This window comes from Megalops cyprinoides, chromosome 19 (assembly GCF_013368585.1).
Source record: "Megalops cyprinoides isolate fMegCyp1 chromosome 19, fMegCyp1.pri, whole genome shotgun sequence".
Classification (NCBI taxonomy): Eukaryota; Metazoa; Chordata; class Actinopteri; order Elopiformes; family Megalopidae; genus Megalops; species Megalops cyprinoides.
The window spans coordinates 12,671,337-12,692,707 of record NC_050601.1 but is presented as its reverse complement, the minus strand read 5'-3'; the positions used below and the strand labels follow the sequence as shown (position 1 = coordinate 12,692,707).

General features: G+C 45.0%; 1 protein-coding gene across 2 annotated transcripts; it reads left to right on the top strand.

Moving 5' to 3' along the window:
* Positions 1–2,589: 2,589 nt before the first annotated feature.
* On the top strand, positions 2,590–21,158 carry cramp1 (cramped chromatin regulator homolog 1). 2 transcript variants are annotated; one of them, XM_036553084.1, is made up of 20 exons: positions 2,590–2,665; positions 4,946–5,316; positions 7,663–7,868; positions 8,239–8,392; positions 9,071–9,154; positions 9,379–9,427; positions 9,668–9,753; positions 11,127–11,250; positions 12,035–12,116; positions 12,565–13,641; positions 14,815–14,986; positions 15,271–15,434; positions 15,605–15,679; positions 15,858–15,939; positions 16,408–16,512; positions 16,790–16,956; positions 17,311–17,503; positions 17,584–17,748; positions 18,285–18,430; positions 18,776–21,158. In XM_036553084.1, exons 2-20 carry the CDS (start codon positions 4,947–4,949, stop codon positions 18,905–18,907), a joined length of 3,633 nt encoding a protein of 1,210 aa, XP_036408977.1. In that variant the 5' UTR covers positions 2,590–2,665; position 4,946; the 3' UTR covers positions 18,908–21,158. The 2 variants fall into 2 exon arrangements, with proteins under 2 accessions (XP_036408977.1, XP_036408976.1); XM_036553083.1 differs by lacking the exon at positions 2,590–2,665 and adding an exon at positions 4,192–4,549.
* The last annotated feature ends 213 nt before the right edge of the window (positions 21,159–21,371 follow it).

Here is a 21,371-nt window from a genome sequence, read left to right as displayed (position 1 = left end):
CATGTCACAACAGACGTTTGGAAAGTAATTATGATGTCCACACCTTTTGCCTTGATCATGGGATAAACAACCATCAACCAGTCCAACTGCTAGTCAGCTAGCAAAAAATAAATTAGCTCCTGCTCACTTAAAAGCTACCAACCAGCTGTCTAGGTAGAACTCGGTGGATTTTAATATCCTTCTGCATATTTTAGTGTTTGGTGTTAGATAATAATGTTTTCTCTTTTCTCATGTTTTGTAATTTGAATGACAGAGGGACTCCAGCATCAATTAAAAAAAAAAAACTACAGTAATTGGCTACCTCCTGCACTTTTCCTACAAAGTAAAAGGAAACAACCTTTTCAGTACAGCCACCATTTAATCTCAGGCTAACATTGTTGTCATCTAAAAGACACTGTAACATGTCATTACATGAAATGATTTATTTTCCATTTGGTCCAAAGGGAAGACTGCTCTCTGCTGGTCCACCAACATTATATCAAGCAGCAGCTTGGTTCCCATAGGACGTCTACCATTTAAGTACTAATAAAGCCCATCTTTATTTCACTTGAGTCAATACAGGGAATGGATTCCAAAGTTATCCCTTAAGCCTGTAAGCCCTCAGCAAGTGATCACTCCATGTGACCTTGCATGATAGTGTTTAGTAATCACTTCAGAGCAAGGGAGAGCAAAGGGCTGAAAAAATGCTTGCATCATCGATAAAAAACCATATTATCACAATAAAATCATATTATGTATGGTATATTTTGATACTGCATCTTTGATAATAATGTACTAATTTCTAAATTAGAGTACTCCTTAACAATGTCACAGATATAAAGTATAATAAATGTGCTTTAAACATCCTGTACAAACTGTTCACTGTTCACAATTGTTAGTGTAATTATGTAGTATTGTTTGTTACTAGCAAAACTACTGTTATTTTTTTGCATTAATTCTGTAGTTTTAACCAAGAGCAGAAATAACAACTGAACATTGATGCCTCTTTTTGGAAAGTCAGTCTGAAAGGAATCTTGAGCATGTTCAAGATTCCTTCCCCAAAATTACTTCCATTTTTACCATTGTTGAGGGCTTACTTAAGTTTTATTGCACCATGAGTTAACTCCAATTTAAACCCTGTTTGGGGCACATTTTCCTGATATGGCCAAAGTATTTTACCTGATGTCTCAACCTTGGTATCTTCCCACACATTTATTACCTTTTCCCCCATATGTGTGTTTCTTTACTCTTCAATAACACTTTCAGCATACAACTTTCATCATGTGACATACCAACTAAGATTCACCCAATTTTTGATCATTAAAAGTACTAGAAAAACTCAGGTGGTAATTAAAGAAAATGACTCGACACCATTTAAAATGGAACAAGAATCAACAACAGTTCAGAATCTTGTCTGGAGTTCTTCCATGTAAACAGCTTCAAAATAGCTGGTGAAGTCATGAAAAACAGAAAATAAATATCTAGTAGAATAGTTGTCAGGTAGATCACAAAACTTTCCACACCAGGGAAATCACACAGGACAGCCTTTACCAAGATGTGTGAAAGGTAGTAAATACCATACCTTAGGGACCATAGGAATACTAGTCCAGTATGAATAGACTTTAAGGAATGGAAAATCCCTTAGAGTCCTAGACATGTTCATCATGAAAATGAGAACTTAACAAAACTTTAGAATGGGTACAGAGTGGTATGCCTGTAGGCATTTGGTCTTAAAATTTAGATTTTGGCTTGTTCAGCTATTTATCATTATTTCTGAACATGCATAGTAGTAACTTTTTATTCTAGTTTGTTTTTGGTTCTTTTATTTTGCCTATTTTTCAAGGCCTTTTCTTATTTTTTTTTCCAAATAAACATCATATTTTCATATTTGGTGGAAAACTGTGTGTAACTGTGGTTGTATAAAATCTCAACTTTACAAAAATGTCCGGTGCAGAACACCAGTGTGTCAGCTTGTGTCCAGCATATTATTGGCACCTATTAATTAATCGGTGACTGACTGAGTGATCAGTTCTTCCCAGCACTCAACGTCATTTAAGAGTACTCTCTTACGTTTAAACAAATCTTGCTTGTTCAAACTGTTCGCGCTCCTTTGCCGGTTTTGTAAGGGTAGTCATGCGCAATGTAGACATGACATGCGCATTTTTATCCTTCCCTGAAAATACGTTGTGTAATTATCTCGTAAGATAGTACAAACGTTACTGAAAACTACTTATGAGACTGTACGAACTCCCAATGTTACCACAAAATGGTTCAAAATTCTAAAATTATTATATACTCAAATAAACCTATTTATAGTAATTCACAGGGCGGGACTGTTTTTTTTTCCAGAAGTAGTTTCCGAAATGAATGAACTGACGCATGAAAAGTGAGGGGATGAACATCCTCTGACTGGTCAATTGGAACACAATGGACTCTAACCATTGGCGTGTTTTACTGACAATCGTTGGCTTATAATGGCAGCGTGGGCTTAACAACCAATAGCAGCGTTTGTTTTCGAGGCGGTAGTGGGCGTGCTGGCTGCACGAGAAATACAGCTGTGACAGAAGCTAGCTGGCTAGCCAACTAACGTACCAGTTTGTCTATTGTTGGGTACTTATGTAAGTTAGTTGTGTACGTAAATAGCACAGCTGGATTTCTGTTTTCAAGAAGGGACGGGAAATAAAGGGTAAGTACCTAGCTGGTTAGCTGCATATCTTTCAGTTCTCAAAAAGTGGTCCTCGGACCCGCGTTGTACGAGATACTGTCATCGTGATGTGGTAAGCTAGCTAGTGCCATCTGTGGAAGTAGCTAGCTATCTTGCTAAACACTGCTACCAACGGTCACTTAGAAATAATAAACCCTTATCTCTTAGCTGGTTACCTGAGTTAGTTAACGTCAGTTGTTTAGGTAACTCGAAGAATGGCGCTTCTGTAGTTCAATCAGTTGGTTGATTAGTTAGCCATGCACCGCGTGGGACAGCTGGTAGGTAGTTAGCCAGCGCTGTCTAGCTAACGATAGCTAGCTAACTACCCTCACTGAACTGGGACGAGTTTGCTATGAAAAACTGACACGGGACGTTGTCATTTACTGGAAGCCTGCTAACTAGTTAGCTATTGCTTGACACGACACATTTTGTGGCAGCTATTGATATCCTGCGTCTTTTGTTCGATGCAAATGTGTCAATGTCAGAACATGTTTCAGATCAATAAGCAACTGAAAGTCCGAGTGAATACATGGCGAAGTCCGGATGCAGCTGTCGCTAGTTAACGTCAGTTCTGTTATCAAGGTTAACTTAGGTTAACTGTCTATGTGTTAATTGGAACTTTTAACAAATGATAGCATTGTTTCACTTTGAATCAGTTGCTGCCATTACATTGTCTACCTTGCAGGCGAGAAAATAAGTAATGGTCTTAGTAACACACAGCTAATAGTTGCCATTGAATATACTGTGGTAAAAGTTGTGCAACTTGGGATACCTTCCCAAATGATTGAATCATCGGATGGCCACTGAATGACAGACTAAGGCGTTTTGCCTATGCGTATTGCGATTTCCTGACTGACAAATTCCTCTGTGAAATTTCTCTATGACTGGCTAGTTAGTTAGTTACCTAACTAGTCATTGTAACTAACCAACATTTATCTTTGATTAACACTGTTTGCAAGCCTGCATGTGCTGCACATGTTAAATCTTCTACATACGTCTAACAGTCTTAGCTGTACCGCCCTGAAACACGTACATAGCATTCCTTTTTAGTGGATATACCTTCACTTAATCAATCGGACTCCATGCATTGGACTGTCTTATGGTTTAATGCAATTGCGACAGCTCAATATGAATTATTTACATCAGTGAAGTAGAGCGAAACATTGACGCCTAACCGGGCTGGCTACATTTTCAATTAAATGTAGCGAGTGCATGTAGCTATAAATAAAACTATATATCGTATAAGCTAATAAAGATGAACTGTCAAGTGGTTCGGCACGTTTATATAATCAATTTGCATGCGGTATAGTAACTATAACCCGAAAATGATCATTGATAGCAAATTGACAATTTAAAATTTACATGTAGCTGATTTATGTACGTGTGCAATTATGATTTATATAGAAACCATATTTGAAATTTCTTGAAGTGGTGATGACGTAGCTAGCCAACAACAAGCAAAGTTCAGATCAGGAGCGAAGGGATGATCAGTTGCGGAATAGCTAGCAAGCTGTCTTTCGTGTAAAAGTACGTGAAAACAATCGTCATACATGTGGAAAGTTTATTTGTCTATAATCATGGAGCGTAACCTACAGTTTGTCTAACACATATTTGTTTCTCTTTCTAAAGTTATCAGTGAGTAGCTTGGTAGTAGCAGCGAGTTTGGAAAGAGTGAGTTGCTGTTTTCTAGTGGAGCCGCGGTTGTTTCAGCCCCGGAGTAGCAGGAGCGAAGCGAAGATAGTCGCTGGCAGATCACTGATGTTGTTTTGAATATGCTCAATTTTGTCAAATGTTATTCTGAAAAAACCTCGGATCCATGGTGAAGAGAAAGAAGATATCATCTGTTCCCGAAGAGCATGAAAATGGGTAACCTTCTCTTTAAAATAACCACTTTAATTTGAGGGCGATCGCAACGTTAGGTTTTTCGTTGTCGACAGATTGTCGTTTGGGGCTTTTACAGGGCGCTAAACCGAGGGCGCTTGCATTTCAATTTATATCGAATAAAATATGACTTGGTGTGCTACAGAAGTACATAGTCATTGAGATGAAGCCCTGGTTGTCATTCGTTATTTTCTAGATCTTTAGTGGCAGTAACCGAAACACAGCGAAACATTTTCAGGTTGTTTTGTCGGGACGGCGAGAGGGGATTTGAAACAAACAGCGGCGGCCATGTTGAGAGAAATCGAATGTCGCCTTTTCAAGTTAATTAAAATATTGTTCACCAGTAAACGTTAAACATTGGCTTTGATTGTGTTTTGACAGGATGACAGTGAAGCAGGGGGGAGGCAGCGGGGATGAAGGGGTGAAGAAATTGAGCCGAAAGCTTGAAGGTTGCGAGGAAGAGGAGAGCGGAGAGCAGGGGAGCGAGGATCGTAGTACAAAGAGAGATGGAGAGGAAATTCCTAATCCAACACCCACGGGTCCGTCCAGTTCGGCACCGATACTTTCCACCTCTACCCCGAGCCTGCATGCACCTTGCTCAGAGCCACAACCGCAGACCTCGTCCACCTCCGTGCCACAAAGCCAAGACCAGCATCATTTCCTAAGGTCCAGCGTACGACCTCCTAGCAAACGGCTGCGGAAGGATGCCATTGCTGCGGCGACCAATGGTCACAGCGGTGCTAAGGGGAAAGGTAAGCAGAACAGGGGCAATTAGGTGACCACCTGTGGTGGTGGGACCTCCGGGACACCTGCCTGCATGCCCGATGACATTTCAGTTTATGAGAATTACAACTGATTCCGTTCAGCGAAGGTTGGGCAAGGGCAAGGTGTGTAGAATTCAGTGATAGTATTTCTGTTGTGTAGTCCTAGTGCATGTGCATACACCAAATAAGGGGTGTTTATATTGTGCGTCACCCGCCCTAAATTTGGGTTACCTGTACGCATTATTATTGTGGAACCTTGCATTACGGCATCAGTACATAGTAGGGTAACATCTTGGTAGAATCAGAACAGAATAAATGACAAAAAAACCGCACCGTGAGTGAGTGCCTGAATTACTTAAGAATGGCATTTCATTGTGTTTTACGGATGTGCTGCCCACTGTCAACTTATCCTTTCTATCATCTTTTTATTGATTAACTTAAATTTCGTTGAGCTCTAAGAAGATGGTCAGGAGTGTGCTATACATTTAGTACTACTGAAATCAATAAACTCTCCTTTACATCTTAGCTTTGGATTTATCTAATGAACTGCATTGCTGTTGCAAGAACAACAAGAATAAGACAAAAAAGTAATTGATAACTGACTGTCATTTCTCACAATTCATTTTGGTAAACACACAGCCCTTTATCTCTTGTCAGTTACATAAGTGATTTAAAGTTAGAAAAGATGTGAGGCCAACTGATCAGACGTGCTTCTAGTATCAAGCAGTAAATGCTAATCTAAACCTCTACAGAGGCTATGAATCTTCTCAGCTGCCTGCTGCCGTGGTCAGCGAGAATGGCTTTGCGGGTTTTTGTCTGCCAGCTTTAGGCCAGCGACTCCGCTCGCTGCTCCTAGCTCATTGCATGTGTTGTTTTTGGACTTGACCTGGGTTTTCTAGCGGTAAATGTCTCCAAAGCCTGATGAATGAACTTCCTTATTTCGCCAACTATTTTATCTGGAACATTTGTTGCAGAAGAGCAGTCTTTATACTAAGTTACTCTGTGTTGATACTTGATATAGTTCTCCTTTGTTTATTTGTTTTTTCTGGTAATTCTTATAGAAACACTTGCTTGGTTTTAGTTGCAATTGAATAAATAAGCATTCTCTCTGCAGTCATTTCAGAGCTATCATGCTGGGAAAATAAAACACAGCGCCTGGAAAGAAGGAAAGAGAGCAACTGATTCCTGGCAACATCCTGTGAAGTGTCATTGTAGCTTAACATCATAGCTAATTACTGTTATAGTTTCTGTTCTTGGCGAGTCAGCTCTCCTATGTGTTGCTTTTTATATAGTTGCAAAACATTGGTCAGTTGTTTATGTTTTTGTCCTAAAATAGATTTATTTTCTTTTTCTGTGAGAAATCCTGAGGGTAGTGTAGGAGGGACCAGAATAAAAGTCATGTTGCTTTAGTTGTAAATCCTGTGTTTGTGTAAGCACAAGATATTGGAATACAGGGCTGCAAGCATGCCCTGTCAGTCATCTGAACTGAAGCAGTCCCAGCCTGCTAGATGTCCATGTCTGCAGTATGCATACCCATGGATGGGTGGACCATAAATTAGATATTGAGGCTATAAGCTGAACACTGCTGACAGAAGGCAGAAGGGACCCTGCAGTTGCCAAGGACGTGAGCAGGCAGCCGCAGGACCAAGGTGACATCTTGGTTCATGCATTGTTCCAGCTGTATTTTAGCCAGGGGTGGCATTCACACTGAGACCATTGGCTTTACGGTTTCATGTAGTCAAGCTGTTAGGTGTCTGAGCTTTACATGCACGTGTGAACTGTGTGCAGTCTGCAGAAATATCTGGGTTATTCTCTTAATTTCAAAGTCATATATATATCATTTTATTCAGTGTTTCCTGGAGAAAGGCACATGCCAAGCATATTTTCATTCATGCCCTTTTTGACATAATTTCAGCTGGTTGGTATTTAGCAGGTGCAACCTCCAATCCCATCACAGGACCCCACTGCAGTGGGGTAGGGGTGTACCTTTCGAAGCGGTTGATGTTTGTCAGTGTCGGTTGTTATGTGAATCTCTTACTTGATTGTGTTGCATGTAAGTGTGGAGATCAGGTAATGCAATTTACAAAAACCATTACATGTAGACGGCCTTGCATTAGCAAACTGGCAGCAGCAAAAGCTGCTCTCAGATACAGGTCTGGTAGAGTAAGGTGGTTGTCTACTTGCCTACAGTCATTTAAAAACACCTGGGTGTGTTCTGCGTAAAGTAAAGATGAACTTGCATTTGATTTATATTGTAAAATGTACATGCAGCAATACTGTTAAAAATACATGTGTGTGAATAAATACAACGCTGTCCCGTTCCCTGTTTTGCAGGGGCTGAGAATGGGGCCTCTGTGTCCGTCAGCTGTGCTCAGTCTGGTGTCCCGGTGGGCTCAGCCAGCGGGGCCTCAAAATCGGCCCCTCGGAACCTGGGGCCCTCCGATAAGGAGGAGGCGGGCGGCAGTCAGAAGAAGGTGCGGAGGCAGTGGGAGTCATGGAGCACGGAGGACAAGAACACCTTCTTTGAGGGGCTCTATGAGGTAATGTCCTAGTCTTTGGTTTTCCCCATGGGTTTACCCAGGTCCTGAGGTTCTGTCAGCTTTGCAGACCACATTCTCACTGCTGTGTGTTTATAGTGTTCTGACTGAGAATATGAGATGTAAAGACATTGGGGTAAGATGTCCTTTAAACCTGGTGAAATCATTGCTTATGCGATAAGCAAAGAGGCGCGTTACAGTGACTGTTAAGTGTGACGGATGCTCGCAGTGTACTGGGTGCTACTTCAGTCTTCACATTTCTACATCTGAAGCTCCTTTCCCTGTCTCAACAAATTGCTTGTCGCTAGTATTTGTTAATACGGTGAAGTGTGTTGCACGTGCAGACGAGCTGTGCTCGACTCTTTTCCTACAGCACGGTAAGGACTTTGAAGCCATCCAGAACAACATTGCACTAAAGTATAAGAAGAAGGGGAAGCCGGCCAGCATGGTGAAGAACAAAGAACAGGTGCGGCACTTCTACTATCGCACCTGGCACAAGATCTCCAAGTACATTGACTTCAGCAACGGTGAGCGCGCTCTGAATGCACCACAGGTTTCTGCTTTGCTCCCCCAGTCAACATTTTTGTGGCTTGCACGTGTGGTTTACATATTAATTTATATATTACATATTATATTAATATTATTTTCCAAATCATTGCTAATATTGCTAATTGCTGATAGCAGTAGTCAGGAGTGAAAAGATTGTCAAAACAATTCTGTAGCAAACTGTTACTTTTTCTATAGCAAATGCTACAGAAAAAAAGAGTTTTTACTATGTCAACCTGAGGGACAGTTTGTATAGTGACCTTGCGCATTTATTTAGAAACTTGGTTTAAAAAGGTGTAAGTGGTACCAAGAAGGTCCGGCTGGTAAAGATGTTCCAAGCTCAGCAGTGTTTGAGCAGAAGGTGAGACTAATCTGAAATGCAAACGTCCACTTTGGGTGTGATTACGGTGACACACGCATACAGATAAGGTGGGGTCAGTGGGAACAAGGCGTTGATTTCAGGAGAGCGAATTGTGTGGGACCCCAGATGCTGTCACGGTCTGTGGGGTCATCCTTTTCCTTTCAAGCTACTAGCCAACTGTAAACTTTGCATCCACACAGACTGAGGCATATATTTATGATAATGATGACTGTAAGGATGTTTTGTGACGGGAATAATAAAATGGCTGCTGTACTCTCTCTCACCCTGCTGTCCACAGTCTACTCCAGAGTGCTGAAGAAGTCCTCGCAGGAGCTCTATGGACTGATCTGCTTCGCGGAGCTGAGGAAGAAGGTCGGCGGCTGTAAGTGACTGTGACTAAACGACTAAAGTACGGGCTACTTATTTGTTCAATCTGAAGCTTTCAGCGAGTGATGGGAAATTCAACAGGAAGCGGGAGATTATAGGTCTCGGGAATTGTGCGCGGGTGCCGGGAGAGGTTGTTTGCTTGAGAGAACCGTGAAGGGACGTTCAGGAAGTTTCTTACGGTTGTTCTGTTCGTCTCTTGTTTGTGCCTGTCTCCCTCAGTAATGGATGACAAGAACGCTGCCAAGCTCAACGAACTCATTCAACACGGGTAAGAGACTCTCCCCGTTTCTTTTTAAAAAGAGATTTTTACCAAAGCAGGAAAACAAAGCAAAATGAGTGGTTTTGGCTCGTATTTGGTTTCTTGGAGAGCAAAGTGAAACGTGTGAAGTGCGTGCCCTGAGACGGGTTAGAAATGCGAGTCGGGGCCTTGTCTGCGTTCGTTGTGGAGACGGGTGGCAGCCCCTCTGTTCTGATGCATATGGCTCACTCTGTTCCCTTTTGGGTGCAGGGCCACCACGGTGCGGTCCAAGGGCAGGAACCTGAGGATAAAGGCGCCCATGTGTCGAGCGCTGAAAAAGCTGTGCGATCCTGACGGTAGGTGAGGGTGGGAGAGCCGCCGAGAGAGGAGGGTGGCACTGTGGCAGTGTGAGAGTGAAATTTAAAATGTTTACCCTCCAGTCTGCTGTTTTTAGGTGTTTTAAGCCTCAGTATGTGTGTCAAAATGGATGGTGGTTCTCGTTTGAACGTTTCCAATATTTTAGGGGGATGCCTTTTTTCAGCCACTGTTTGATACAGTGTTTCTTGTCACAGTGCCTCATTTCGCTTTTTTATTGGGAAGTTAAAGTTTTAAATGTATCATTTTGTCTTCCACCATGTTTAAAGTTGTATTCCACCAAAATCTGTAATTTTGTGTGTCTTACATTATTAAATAGCCTATATCCTTACTCTGGATGTGAATCAGTCCCAGGACCTCCACTGAACTATGTCCTTAATGTGCAGTAGGCCAGGGCTTTTTTTCTGCACTGTTACATTATCCAAGATTTTTTTTCGTCTTCATTTAAGTCATTAAGTTGTTCTAGGTGTCTGTCTGATCCCAGACCGACCTGCTTTTCTTAAAATAGCCCACTCTCAGCCATGTACTTACAGTGACAAAATGGATTAAATAGTTAAAATAAGGTGATATTTAAAATGGCTGACATCCGGATACATTTTTTATGCATGACTGCACTGCACAGATGCGGTGAACTTGGTATCCCTGAGGATGTTGTTAAAGAAGACATGTCTGAAGAAGACTGTATGTGGAAATGCATAGCACACTAAACCTGGGGTGCAAAGTGCAAACCCATTGAACATTTATGTTCTGTGTTTGAGTTCCACAGAATCTGATAGTACCAGTAAGGCACAAATAATCTTTGAAGATGTTAGGATTGTTGTCCTGCTCCTTTAAATACTTTTATAGGTAGGAAATAACATTTTCTTGGTGGAGAGTTTAGTCTCCTGTGCATGTGGTTAAGTTTGACAGCTGTGTTCTGTTGGACGTATATCTCCAGCAGTGTCTGAATTAAAGCAAGTGAGTGTATTTTTGAATCTGTACTGTGTTAACTCAAATGATGCTCTCACTGCTGATGTGTGTCTGATATACTCTCCTCATAAATGTAGAGTTCTTAAACTTCTTTCTTGACTGCAGTGCAGTGGTAAGTGGAAGATTCCCTATCATTGCAATTTGTCATTGTAATTGGGTGCCGATTGCCTGGTGATATTTTATTTTGTTGGTTGTAGTTTCAGCCAACGCTGGGGCTGAAGAGTGGAGCCTCATGTTGCCTCCAAGATGATTCCAAGCTCACATCATCCTCTGGTGCCAAAAGGAAGATGCATTTGGAGTGCATTGAACTGGAGGCTTTGATGTTGTTGGGAGAGCTTCAGCTAGCATGTTCTCTCTAACCCACCCCCTTTCTCTGTGTGACCAGGTGTGAGCGATGAGGAGGACCAGAAGCCCGTGCGCCTGCCCCTCAAAGTGCCCGTGGAACTGCAGCCTCGCAGCAACCACTCCTGGACCAGGGTCCAGAGTTTGGCCCACAACCCTCGGCTCCGGTGAGACTTCCGCCACCTTCCAGTGTTTGGCCACACCTTGTTTACTTTACATTACGTTGCACTGCATTATTGTCATTTAGCAGATTCATTTATTATCCAGAGTGATTTACAGTCTTTACATGTTATCCATTTATACCACTGGATATTTACTGAGACAGTTCTGAGCTTGGTACCTTACCCAAGGGTAACAAAAGCAGTTCCCCAGTGGGGAGTCAAACTGTCGACCTTTTAGATACGAGATCCTTACCACTAAGCTACACTGGCACCCAGGTTACTCAGTTTATCAGTCATGGGCCTGTTTTGTGTGTGTCCTCGTCCAGGCTGAACGAGGACACGCAAAAGATGTGTGAGATATTGAACCTTACTGCTCAGCAGAGTTTAGTGTCCAGAGCTTATATGTTGTGACTTCATTTTAAATCTTAAAATGAAGTTATAGATTAATTTAGTTGAATTTAATTAAACAACCTTGATGTGAATACTGTTTCAAACAGAATTCTGTGTGCATGTAATTCTGGGATGAGCAAGCTGATTTGATGGTGTAATCTCATGCGCAAACCACCACCTGTACCCGTATCCAGCTGAGATTGTTGGGCTCTTGTTAATTGTGTAACCAACATGATGGTGCTGTTGTAACAGTTTGCTTGTGAAGAGGTGCGAAAGGCTGAAACATTTTACGCAGTTTAATACAGTCCTTTGGGTAATTCCGTTAGACACGGACAGTGCAAGTCAGAAACTGTGTCACGCTTGACTCCATGGTAACAGCTTGTTTCTCCATTTCATGCAGCATGGTGGTGGAGCTCCACAGAAAGGTTTCCAGCCTGATCGAATTCCTGAAGCAGAAGTGGACTGTCCAAGACCACCGCATTGTATCCTTCTAGCAGATCATAATCTTTCTGCCTGTACTTTGCATAACAGCGTCTACTAAACGATAATAATGTAGAGTGACTTGCATGCAATAAGTTACAGTTTTATCAGTTTATTCATCTGAATATTCACTGAGGCAGTTGTGGATTAAGTACCTTGCCCAAGGGTACAGCAGCAGCACCCTAGTGGGGAATTAAACCAGCAGCCTTTTGGTTATGAGCCCTGGTCCCTACCACTACAACACCACTACGCCTGTATGATAGATGTTTGCAGTTGGACCTGTTGTTTTGTTTTCTGTGAATATGGGTGCGGCATCATTGAACACCATTAAACTTTGTTTGGTGGTGCATGCAATTAGAATCAGAATTCCCAGGGGTCTTTGAAAGTCTCACGTGGAAACGGTATTTTCGGTCTGTGTGTGGTTATTCGCCTTGACCTGGCTGCGCTAAGCGGAAGAGCCTGGAGGAGCAGGAAGCTCTGCAGGGTCAGGAGAAGCCCCGCTGGGGCGAGGAGCGTGAGGAACTCTTCCTGTACCCGGCGGAGAGCAGCACGCTGACGCCCCTGCCTGGCGTGGCCCGCGTCGTGCACTCCAAAGCCTTCTGCACCGTCCACTGGCTGGAGAGCGGGAAGTGCCGCCCCAGCGCCAAGGACCTCCCCCCCGCGGCTCAGATACTGGGCATCCAGGCAGCCCCGCGAGGGCCCGGGAGACAGAGCCGCGCAGGAGGCGGGGAGACGCGGCGAGGGGAGGGGCCGGCGGCGGAAGGGGCGGAAGATGCTGTTGCAGGGGGAGCCGATGATAAAAATAAGAGCTCCTCATCCCCTTCTCAGAACACTCCTCCCGTTCTACCGCCCGCTGTTCCTCCAGGACCGGGACCAGCGGACTCGGATCCCCCCCGACCGGAGGGGCAGAGCGGCTTGGGTGAAGGAGTGGGCCTCAGGGGTTCAGGAGGGGACCTGGCCGTGAGAGACTCGCAAGAGAAGGACCCCGGGCTCCAGGTGAAGGGGGCCCTGTCTACTGAGCACTGCCTCTCGCCTAAAAAAGATCCGCCCACTTCCCTCAGGGCGCTTGGCTCACCCGCTCCCTGTGGAGAGGAGAGGACTTCAGGGGTGTACCTGTCTCCGGAGAGACCTACAGCCCCGACAGAGACCCTGCCTCCACACCTACCGGCGGAGGGGTGCACTAAAGAAGACGGGACCCCAGAGCCAGGCGGCCCTGACCCGCCCCGCGGGAGGGCGGGAAGCGGGGCTGCTGGGAAGGAGGAGTCCGGCGGGGGAGCGGCGGCGGGCGGCCGGCCGCCCCAGCAGATCCGGGAGGAAGGCTGGAGCGTGCACAGCGCGGAGAACGTCACCCTGGCCGAGCTCTACCTCATGCTGGGGAAGCCGGGGAAGCTGCAGCTGGAGTACGAGTGGCAGCCCGTGTCCTGGGAGGATGGCCGGCCCCAGCCCTGCCCCCGGCCCCACCCCGCCACCCACCGCGTGCTGCGCTGCCTGCTGAGGCTCGTCTCCTCGGAGGTCAACCCCAAACCGGTGAGCGTGGGTGCGGATACACACCGGTTTCCCGCCGCAGTCAGTGCAACCGTCCGCTGAAAGTGTGGTTCTCTGTCTGTCGAGGGATTGTGATTGTATGCTAAAGGTCTCATCTCAAATCGAGTAACTTTACTCTATAGGAGTTGTCACAAAGCTTTTCAGATTACGCCCACAGAAAATGAATGCAGAATTTTAATACTAAAACTCTTAGGGAAAATTAAATAGGAACCCTTTAACATTTTGGTTAAATTTTAGCCTAAATACCTTCTGATGTATTTCTTAAGTGGGAAGAAAAAATATAAGAAACTTGCTTTTATATTTTTTAAATACTGTCCATTTGTATCCCTTGAGATATGTGACGCTGTTTTGTAGCAAATACACAGGAGAGCTTTATGTACAGTGAAATTGTTGAAAAATGTAACCATCAAAATCCAAAAACTGAGCAATGGCAGCTGATCAGTTTGTGCACACCCTTAGTCATGTGCTTGGGTTAGTACAATGCTGCCGGGCCACGTCACAGCTCACAGCTGTTGCGAAATGTCAGTCTGCTAGTTCACTTTTGTATAATTGAAAATGTACTTATACATTTTTACTTACTTTAAAAAACAGAACAGTTGGTATTGTATGCACAAAGATTCAAGCAATTAAGTTTTTATGTTCCAAAACACATTTCTGAAACAAAGCATTTTAACCGGACCATGTCAGTATTGCAGGAGTTTGGAGCTAATTTGGGGATTCAAAATGTAACTCATCTCTTACTGTAAGAGTGTGGACACAAATAGCCTACTTCCTGTCCAGAATGTGCCTGCTACAGAGCTCGATTTGTCAGTCCACCTGTCTGGCAGGGGGCCCAAATTCAGATGCATCCATTTCACTGTAGACCCAGTGGTTAGTCTTTGAGCACAAACGGAGGCACATTTGAATTCAGAGGGTGCATGTGAGAAACGCTGTAATACAGCGACACATAAAGAGTAGAATTTCCACAGTGATAGTACAGACAGCAGTAGTGTTTAATTTCGTCATGTGGACACAGGGTGATGTTTGCTCTTCTTCCCTAGAGCCCACAGAGCTCGGCTCCGAGATCCAGAGCGGTGAGAGAAGTTAAATTTCACGTCCCTCTTTAGCACAGAATACTTCTGATGTCATTGTTGTCCCCCTCCCCCGCCGTCCCAGGTTCCAGAGCTGTGCTCCATCGCCACGTCCCCACTGAAGCCTCCCTCGGAAGAGCAGTCCCTCACCCCCCCGGGGAAGACCCTCACGCTGGGGGTGCGCAGTCCCAGCTGTGGCCGGCACCAGGCCTCCCTGCGGGGCGCTAAGCTGCTCTCGCCCAGCGCCGGCTCCTCAGGTGCGGTACCACCCCACTTTCTGTCCCAGCACGCCGCTGCCCGAGGGCTGCCGCTCCTCATTACCGAATGGGGTTAAGGTTAATGCATTCGTTCCCTCGCGCTCGCATGAGTGGGTAACTAGGGCAGGATGTATTCATGTCGGCCGTGAATCTGCTGGTGGTGTGTGTTACATTCGGTGTGCTGCGGGCTCGGTGTGTGACCGGCCACCGACGGCGCTTCGTCACCACCGTGCGTTGTATTTGCTTGTCCCTCACCTCGATGTCCCGCTGTCCCCTCCCCTCAGGTGCCCGTAACCTCCCGCGGTCCCTGCTGGTCCCGACAGGGGACGCGGACAGCGGCATCTTCGCCATCCCCACCACGCTGCCCCCCAACAGTCGCCACGGCAAGATGTTCTCCCCAAACAAGGAGGCGGAGCTGGCCTTCCGCCAGCAGCTGGACTCCATCAGTGTGGGTTATCCCTCAGCACACTTGCACAGTCAGACACTCTCCATCACAGTCCTCCCTGTGTTTGCCATACACTGACATACAATGTCATACTCTGTGTATTCTCATAGTATCTACATTATCTACATATCTACATATCTACATTTTGACTTTCTGAAACGGCCTTTTCACAGATGCAGTCGGACATTTTCCTCCCCAAACAGAGGAAGTTTAGAAGTCGTCACCTGCGCAAGCCACTTGTGGTACAGGTGAGCAGGGGACAGGGGGAGATGTAGGATTTCCACAAAACATGTTTAATTGCTTAAATTGCAATAGCATTTTGAAGTTCTCTGTTTTAGAGGTTCCATAGAACATACAGAACATCACATAGAGAAAAGGTTTTAGGCCTAAGAGGTGACACTTCATAACCATGCACTGCCCCCGCAGAGAACCCTGCTGCCCCGGACCACAGGGGACACCCCTCAGCACGTGTGCTCCTTCTCCATCCTCTCCAACTCTTCTGCTGCAGGTGTGGCACCTTTCAGAGCGCCCATTTCCGACCTCCTGCGTCTGCACCAGGCTTCTGCTTCCCTTGTGTGCTGTCAGCTCCATCACAGCTCTTTTTAAAGAGGTCCTAAAGAAGCGTGTGTGTGTGTGTGTGGAATACCACGGGCTCAGCTCCATGAGCTTAAACCTTTTAAAGATTTCCAGTGGTGCTCATGGGATGGGTCTGTGAACGCACATGACCCAGAATAAAACCGTTTTCCTTTAAAGTGCAATCATCATGCGCCTGTTGCTTCAGTGTGTTGCTTGGCCCGAATTATGTCCTTTGCACATTCCTGGCAGTACCAGATCTAAACGAAACCTAGGGTAATTAATTCCAGACATTCTTCAAAACAAACCAAGGGCTAACAGAGACCAAGGTAGGGTGAATATAGCTAACACTTGGGACTTTGATGAATGGCTTTTGGCAGCTCACCTCAGTCTCTCTCTCCAGGCACGGGCTCCTTCCGGCCAATCCAGCCCTCCCTGCCCTCCGCCTCCCGTCCCCTGCTCCCCAAAACCACACTGCTCAGCTCCACCCCTTCCAACCAGCTCTCCAGTAAGATTTTTTTTTTCACTCCTTCGCAAATACAAGGGAGATCATTTACTGCAGAAAAAATGCACTCTGAATTTGGACTAATATACAACACTGAATTTGCATAGTTACATGATTCAAGTGCCATAGGGAGAAATTGTGAATACCCTGCATTTCTGATTGCAAAGGAATAAACATAAATAGAATTTTACTTGAATTCACACTTTTCAAACATTGGTTGTAAAAGTGGTCCTAATGGTTTGTGTTGCCTTGTGCGGCCGGTGTGTCCTCTGTTCTGCAGGTACGATTGATTTGGCGGCCAAGTCTGCGGGCATCATTCCGGGCAGCCCCTGTCGGGACCTGCAGGGGCCCGCAGTGGAAAGCCCCCTCCTGACCGCGGAGACTGTTAGTGCAGATTCAGGGGGGGACCGTCTCCATCAGGACCCTGTGCCCATCGAATCCACAGAGGTGAGTGACCACCATCACCAGTCCAGGTGGCAAGAGAGACAGAGATCACATAAAGGCCAGTTAGCCCCAGCCTGAAGGGATTCCCTTAAAGGGATTCTGCTGAGTGTATCCAGATTGTGTCCTACTTTACTTTACTCTGTAACCATAACAGTGGTTAGTAGTCTGTAATTTAATAATATTTAGTCCATAAGTGTGCATGCAGTAGTTCAGGAAATATACTAATGATTTTACTTAGTTGGCCATTTGTTCTGTCCTTTGTCCTTCAAACCGACTGATGAAAATTAATGATGAGACATCAGTCTCTTTTGCAACCTCTTTATTATGCATTTTCATTTTTCTTTTCTTTGGTTACAGGTCACACTAAGAAATGGAGTCCCACCCCCATCTCCGTCGGGGGACACCGACTCGCTCCTGTCCCCTCCCAGCGTGGCGTCTCTCTTGGACATCTCGCTCCCGGGCCCTCCAGAGGAGGTGTTGTCCCAGGGCGAACCGGCCACCCACATCAGCGACTCCATCATCGAGCTGGCCATCAACTCCGCCCACTACGGTGAGGGCAGTGTGCACACTGTCTGTGTGTCGCTGTAGCGTTTGGGGCGCGCACACGCTAACGCAGCCTGTCCCCCGCAGGTGACACACCCTCCCTGTCCCCCGCCAAACTGAACGGCATCGACGGCTCCAAGAACCTCCCCTCCCCCGTGAGCAGCCCGCCCAGGAACTGGATTGCCTCGCCCACTCACGACCCTCAGTGGTACCCCAGCGACTCCACCGACTCCTCACTGGGCTGCCTGCTTTGTGAGTGGTACCATGTCGGCACACATTACATTACATTACATTACATTATTGTCATTTAGCATGCGCTCTTATCCAGAGTGACTTCCACAGGCTACAGTTTTTCCATGTTGTCCATTTATACATCTAGATATTTACTGAGGCAATTTTGGGTTTAGTACTTTGCCCAAGGGTACAACTGCAGCGCCCTAGAGGGGAACCGAACTGGCAACCTTTCAGTTACATGCCAAGATCCTTACCAGTATACGCTGCACTGCAACCTCACACACACACTCATACACACACTGACAGTTTTTAGAAATGGTGTAATAACATTTGGCATTCTCACTTTTTCCTGTCTTGCACTGTGTAATTTAGCACTGTTCAGATTATTGTGTTAGTGAAGCATTCTGGAATTTGTACTCCTTGTTAAGGCTGCCTTATTATATAGCTTGTAGCTTCCTTTGTAAACTGTGCTGCGTAGGAGTGTTTACCAAATGAGTGAACTTAAATATCATTATGCATGATGATGACTGTGCCGGGGCGCTCCCTCCCCACAGCGAGTCTGATCTCCCCGGAGAAGGAGCGGAAGATGCTGCTCACCCCCTCGGGCCCCTCCAGCGGGACGTCCCTGCTGGGCCCCAGCCTGCTGGACAGCAACTCCCACGACTCCTTCCACTCCCGAGGCCTGGCCGACGTAGGAGAGGTGGGCTGCCCTTTCACCATCCACCTCCTCACACTCCTGTCATTGCGAAATATGCTACAGCCTGCTGCCACTCTGTTTATGGGGGGATATGGGTGCGCTATAAATGGTGTCTTATTTTAAACCACTTAAACCCAAATGACGGTCATTTAAGCCAAATGGTGTAAATCATTGTGCTTATATTGGGTCACATATTTGAATGTCGGTAGGTTGAGGGGAACTGTAGCTGTAGATGTGATGTATTATGATCACTGTGTAGGATAGTGACTGGGGTCCACAGTGTGGGGTCCGCTGAGGCCGTGCCCCCGTTCTTGGGTCTCTCCTGATTGGTCTGCCTGAACCTTTCAGGTGGACTCCCAGCTTGCCTGCATGATGAACGAGAGCAGCGTGGACTACATCGCCCGCTTCAACGACCTGGCGCAGGAGCTGTCCGTCAGCGAGCCGCCCCTGCCGCCGCCCAATCACGAGGGCACCGGCTGAGGGAGGGGCACGTGGGCGCGGGGAGGGGGGGTTTACAGAGAGCTTCCACTCCCTCCCAAAGGAAAGACGGAAGACTGTGGCTCCTCCTGTTTGCAGCGAAGTCAGCAGAGGATATGCAACAGGAAAGGCTAACGACTGAGAATGTGCAATAGAGACAGGCCCTGCGGCCGGGGGCCAGCAGGGAGCAGCAGTCTGCCAGCTGTGTGGAGACTCAGGCTGGTGCGGACGCCCTTGGTTCCGATTTGTGATTTCCACTGCTCTGCCCAGCGCTTGCACAGGTGCTGGGGGCTCCACCAGACGTATCTGTGTTCCCAGGATTCAAAGTGAAGCTCTGACTGTCATCCAGCTTAGAGTCTACAGCAACCCCTCTCTGGAAAACACTTCAGTCTTTTTTTTTTTTCCCTTGAACCTGAACTGAACATTGTTTACAAGACAAAAGTACAGCTCTACCATCTCTCTCTGCATCCTTATATTTTTTTAAAACAATTTCCACTCCTCCTCACATCTGGCATATACTAATAGGGCAACATATTTATTATTTTTTGCAATTTCTTAAAGAAAATGGTACCCCCTCATACCCTACATCTGGAAGAAGGGGCAACATGTCCGTGCTGTCAAGCTTCAGCGGTGAACAGACGCTGATGCTTGGACCTGTCAGCTATGTCATATGCAGATTATAACACAAAGGTTAAAGGTTATTTGCCTCATACTTGTGTAAGTCCTTCCTGCAAAGCAAGTCTCAAGAGAAACTTTGGTACACAAATATTCATATTGAATTTTAAAGGATTTTTTTGTAATTATACCTTACATACAATTCAGGGCAATTGTTTTTGATACAGTGATCTGTAATATAGCTTAAGCTTCCAGTGGGAAAAACGGATGCCCTCTCCTGTGGTGACAGTTTGAAGAGCAGATCCACGAACAAAAAACTGCAAGTGATGTCAGACGAGCCTGGAAAGCTAAATAGGAGTTTTACTCTTGAATCAGTTCCAGGGTACCTGTAGAGTAGAACTCTAGGAACTCAGCTTTTTTTCCCTCAAACTAATTTCTTTCTCAGGCACTGAAGACCATAGCACTAATGCAGGAGCTGGTCACTTTTGTTTTTTTTGTGCTTTTCCCCCCCATCTGTGAATAATTTGGTAAATTTGTGGACTGATGCATACACATTTGCATTTATTAAGACAATGTGCTAACTGAAAAGCCATAAGAGAATAACTCATTTGAATTTATACCTATGCCAGGATTTTGTGCATTTTTTACTCCTTTGATATTTTTCCCCCCCTCAAGATGTCTAATAAGAATATAGCCTGGAGCCCATGTGGCCATTTCCAACAAAGGACAGGTTGGAGAAAGGGTCATTTGTGCAGAAGCCCTAAAATGGAGTTAAAATGGAGAAACAAGGTGAATCTAGTGTGAATGACAGTACTCCATTTTATTATTTTTAATAAGAGCCCTCTTGATTCCACATAAGCAGCTTATCACCTATTTTATTGAGAATTGTAGCATTTTGAAAACGCCTCCCCTACACACGCATACATACGTAATATACACTAAAGATCATGCCATTGTTTATTACACATGTGCCACAAGAGTGCCATATTTTCAACAACTCATGTACAGATGTACATTTGCTATTGATTTCTTCAATATTTCTCATTCCACAACCAGCCAGGTGGCAGCCTCCAGTTTTAATCTGAAAGATGTGGCAGTGCACCTTTGGAAAGTGTATATAACACTAATTTGTGACAGGTCTTTTTTGGTAGGTTAATTTGACTTGGGTATACTAATAATGTGTGTGAACTGAGGGAAACGTGGCCCTTCAATAGGGTGAAATAACTACAGAACTTGATTGGCCCAGATGCAACACTTTCACAACACTCCTCACCTGCTAGTGCTGCTATACTTCTATTAACCACGCTCAAAGTAAAGGTAACATTTTAACAAGTTTTGAACAAGGTGCAGATTTTATGGAGGCATAGACAGATGTACAAACATGGACATTGAATGCATTTGTTAATTGGAAAAATGATGCTATTTTCAGCTTGCATTATAACAAGGGTTAGGTGCATTTTGTATGACTAAAATGATGTTTTCGGCTGGTGTCAACATAGCTGTATTGCCTTTACCTCAGAATTCACACCCTCTGATCATTTGTACAATAGAATGTTTTTTTTTTCCTTCAAACAGAAGAACACGAAGCGAAAACATTGAATATAAGAAAGCATTTTGGGGATCCTCTTGATTTGATGTGGAATCCTTTTTGTGAGTGTGTTTGTAAAATATAAATGTATCATAATTCCAATATTCTCTGACCTTTTTGTAATATACTGTAAATTATTATTTGGACTATTTATTGTTAACAGTTGGAAAAAATGGTGTTTTGTTTTAATTTAATATTCAAAAATGGTTTGAAATGTTAAACCTGCAATTTTAAAACATTTCCCAGTTTGTAAATGGTGTTTTT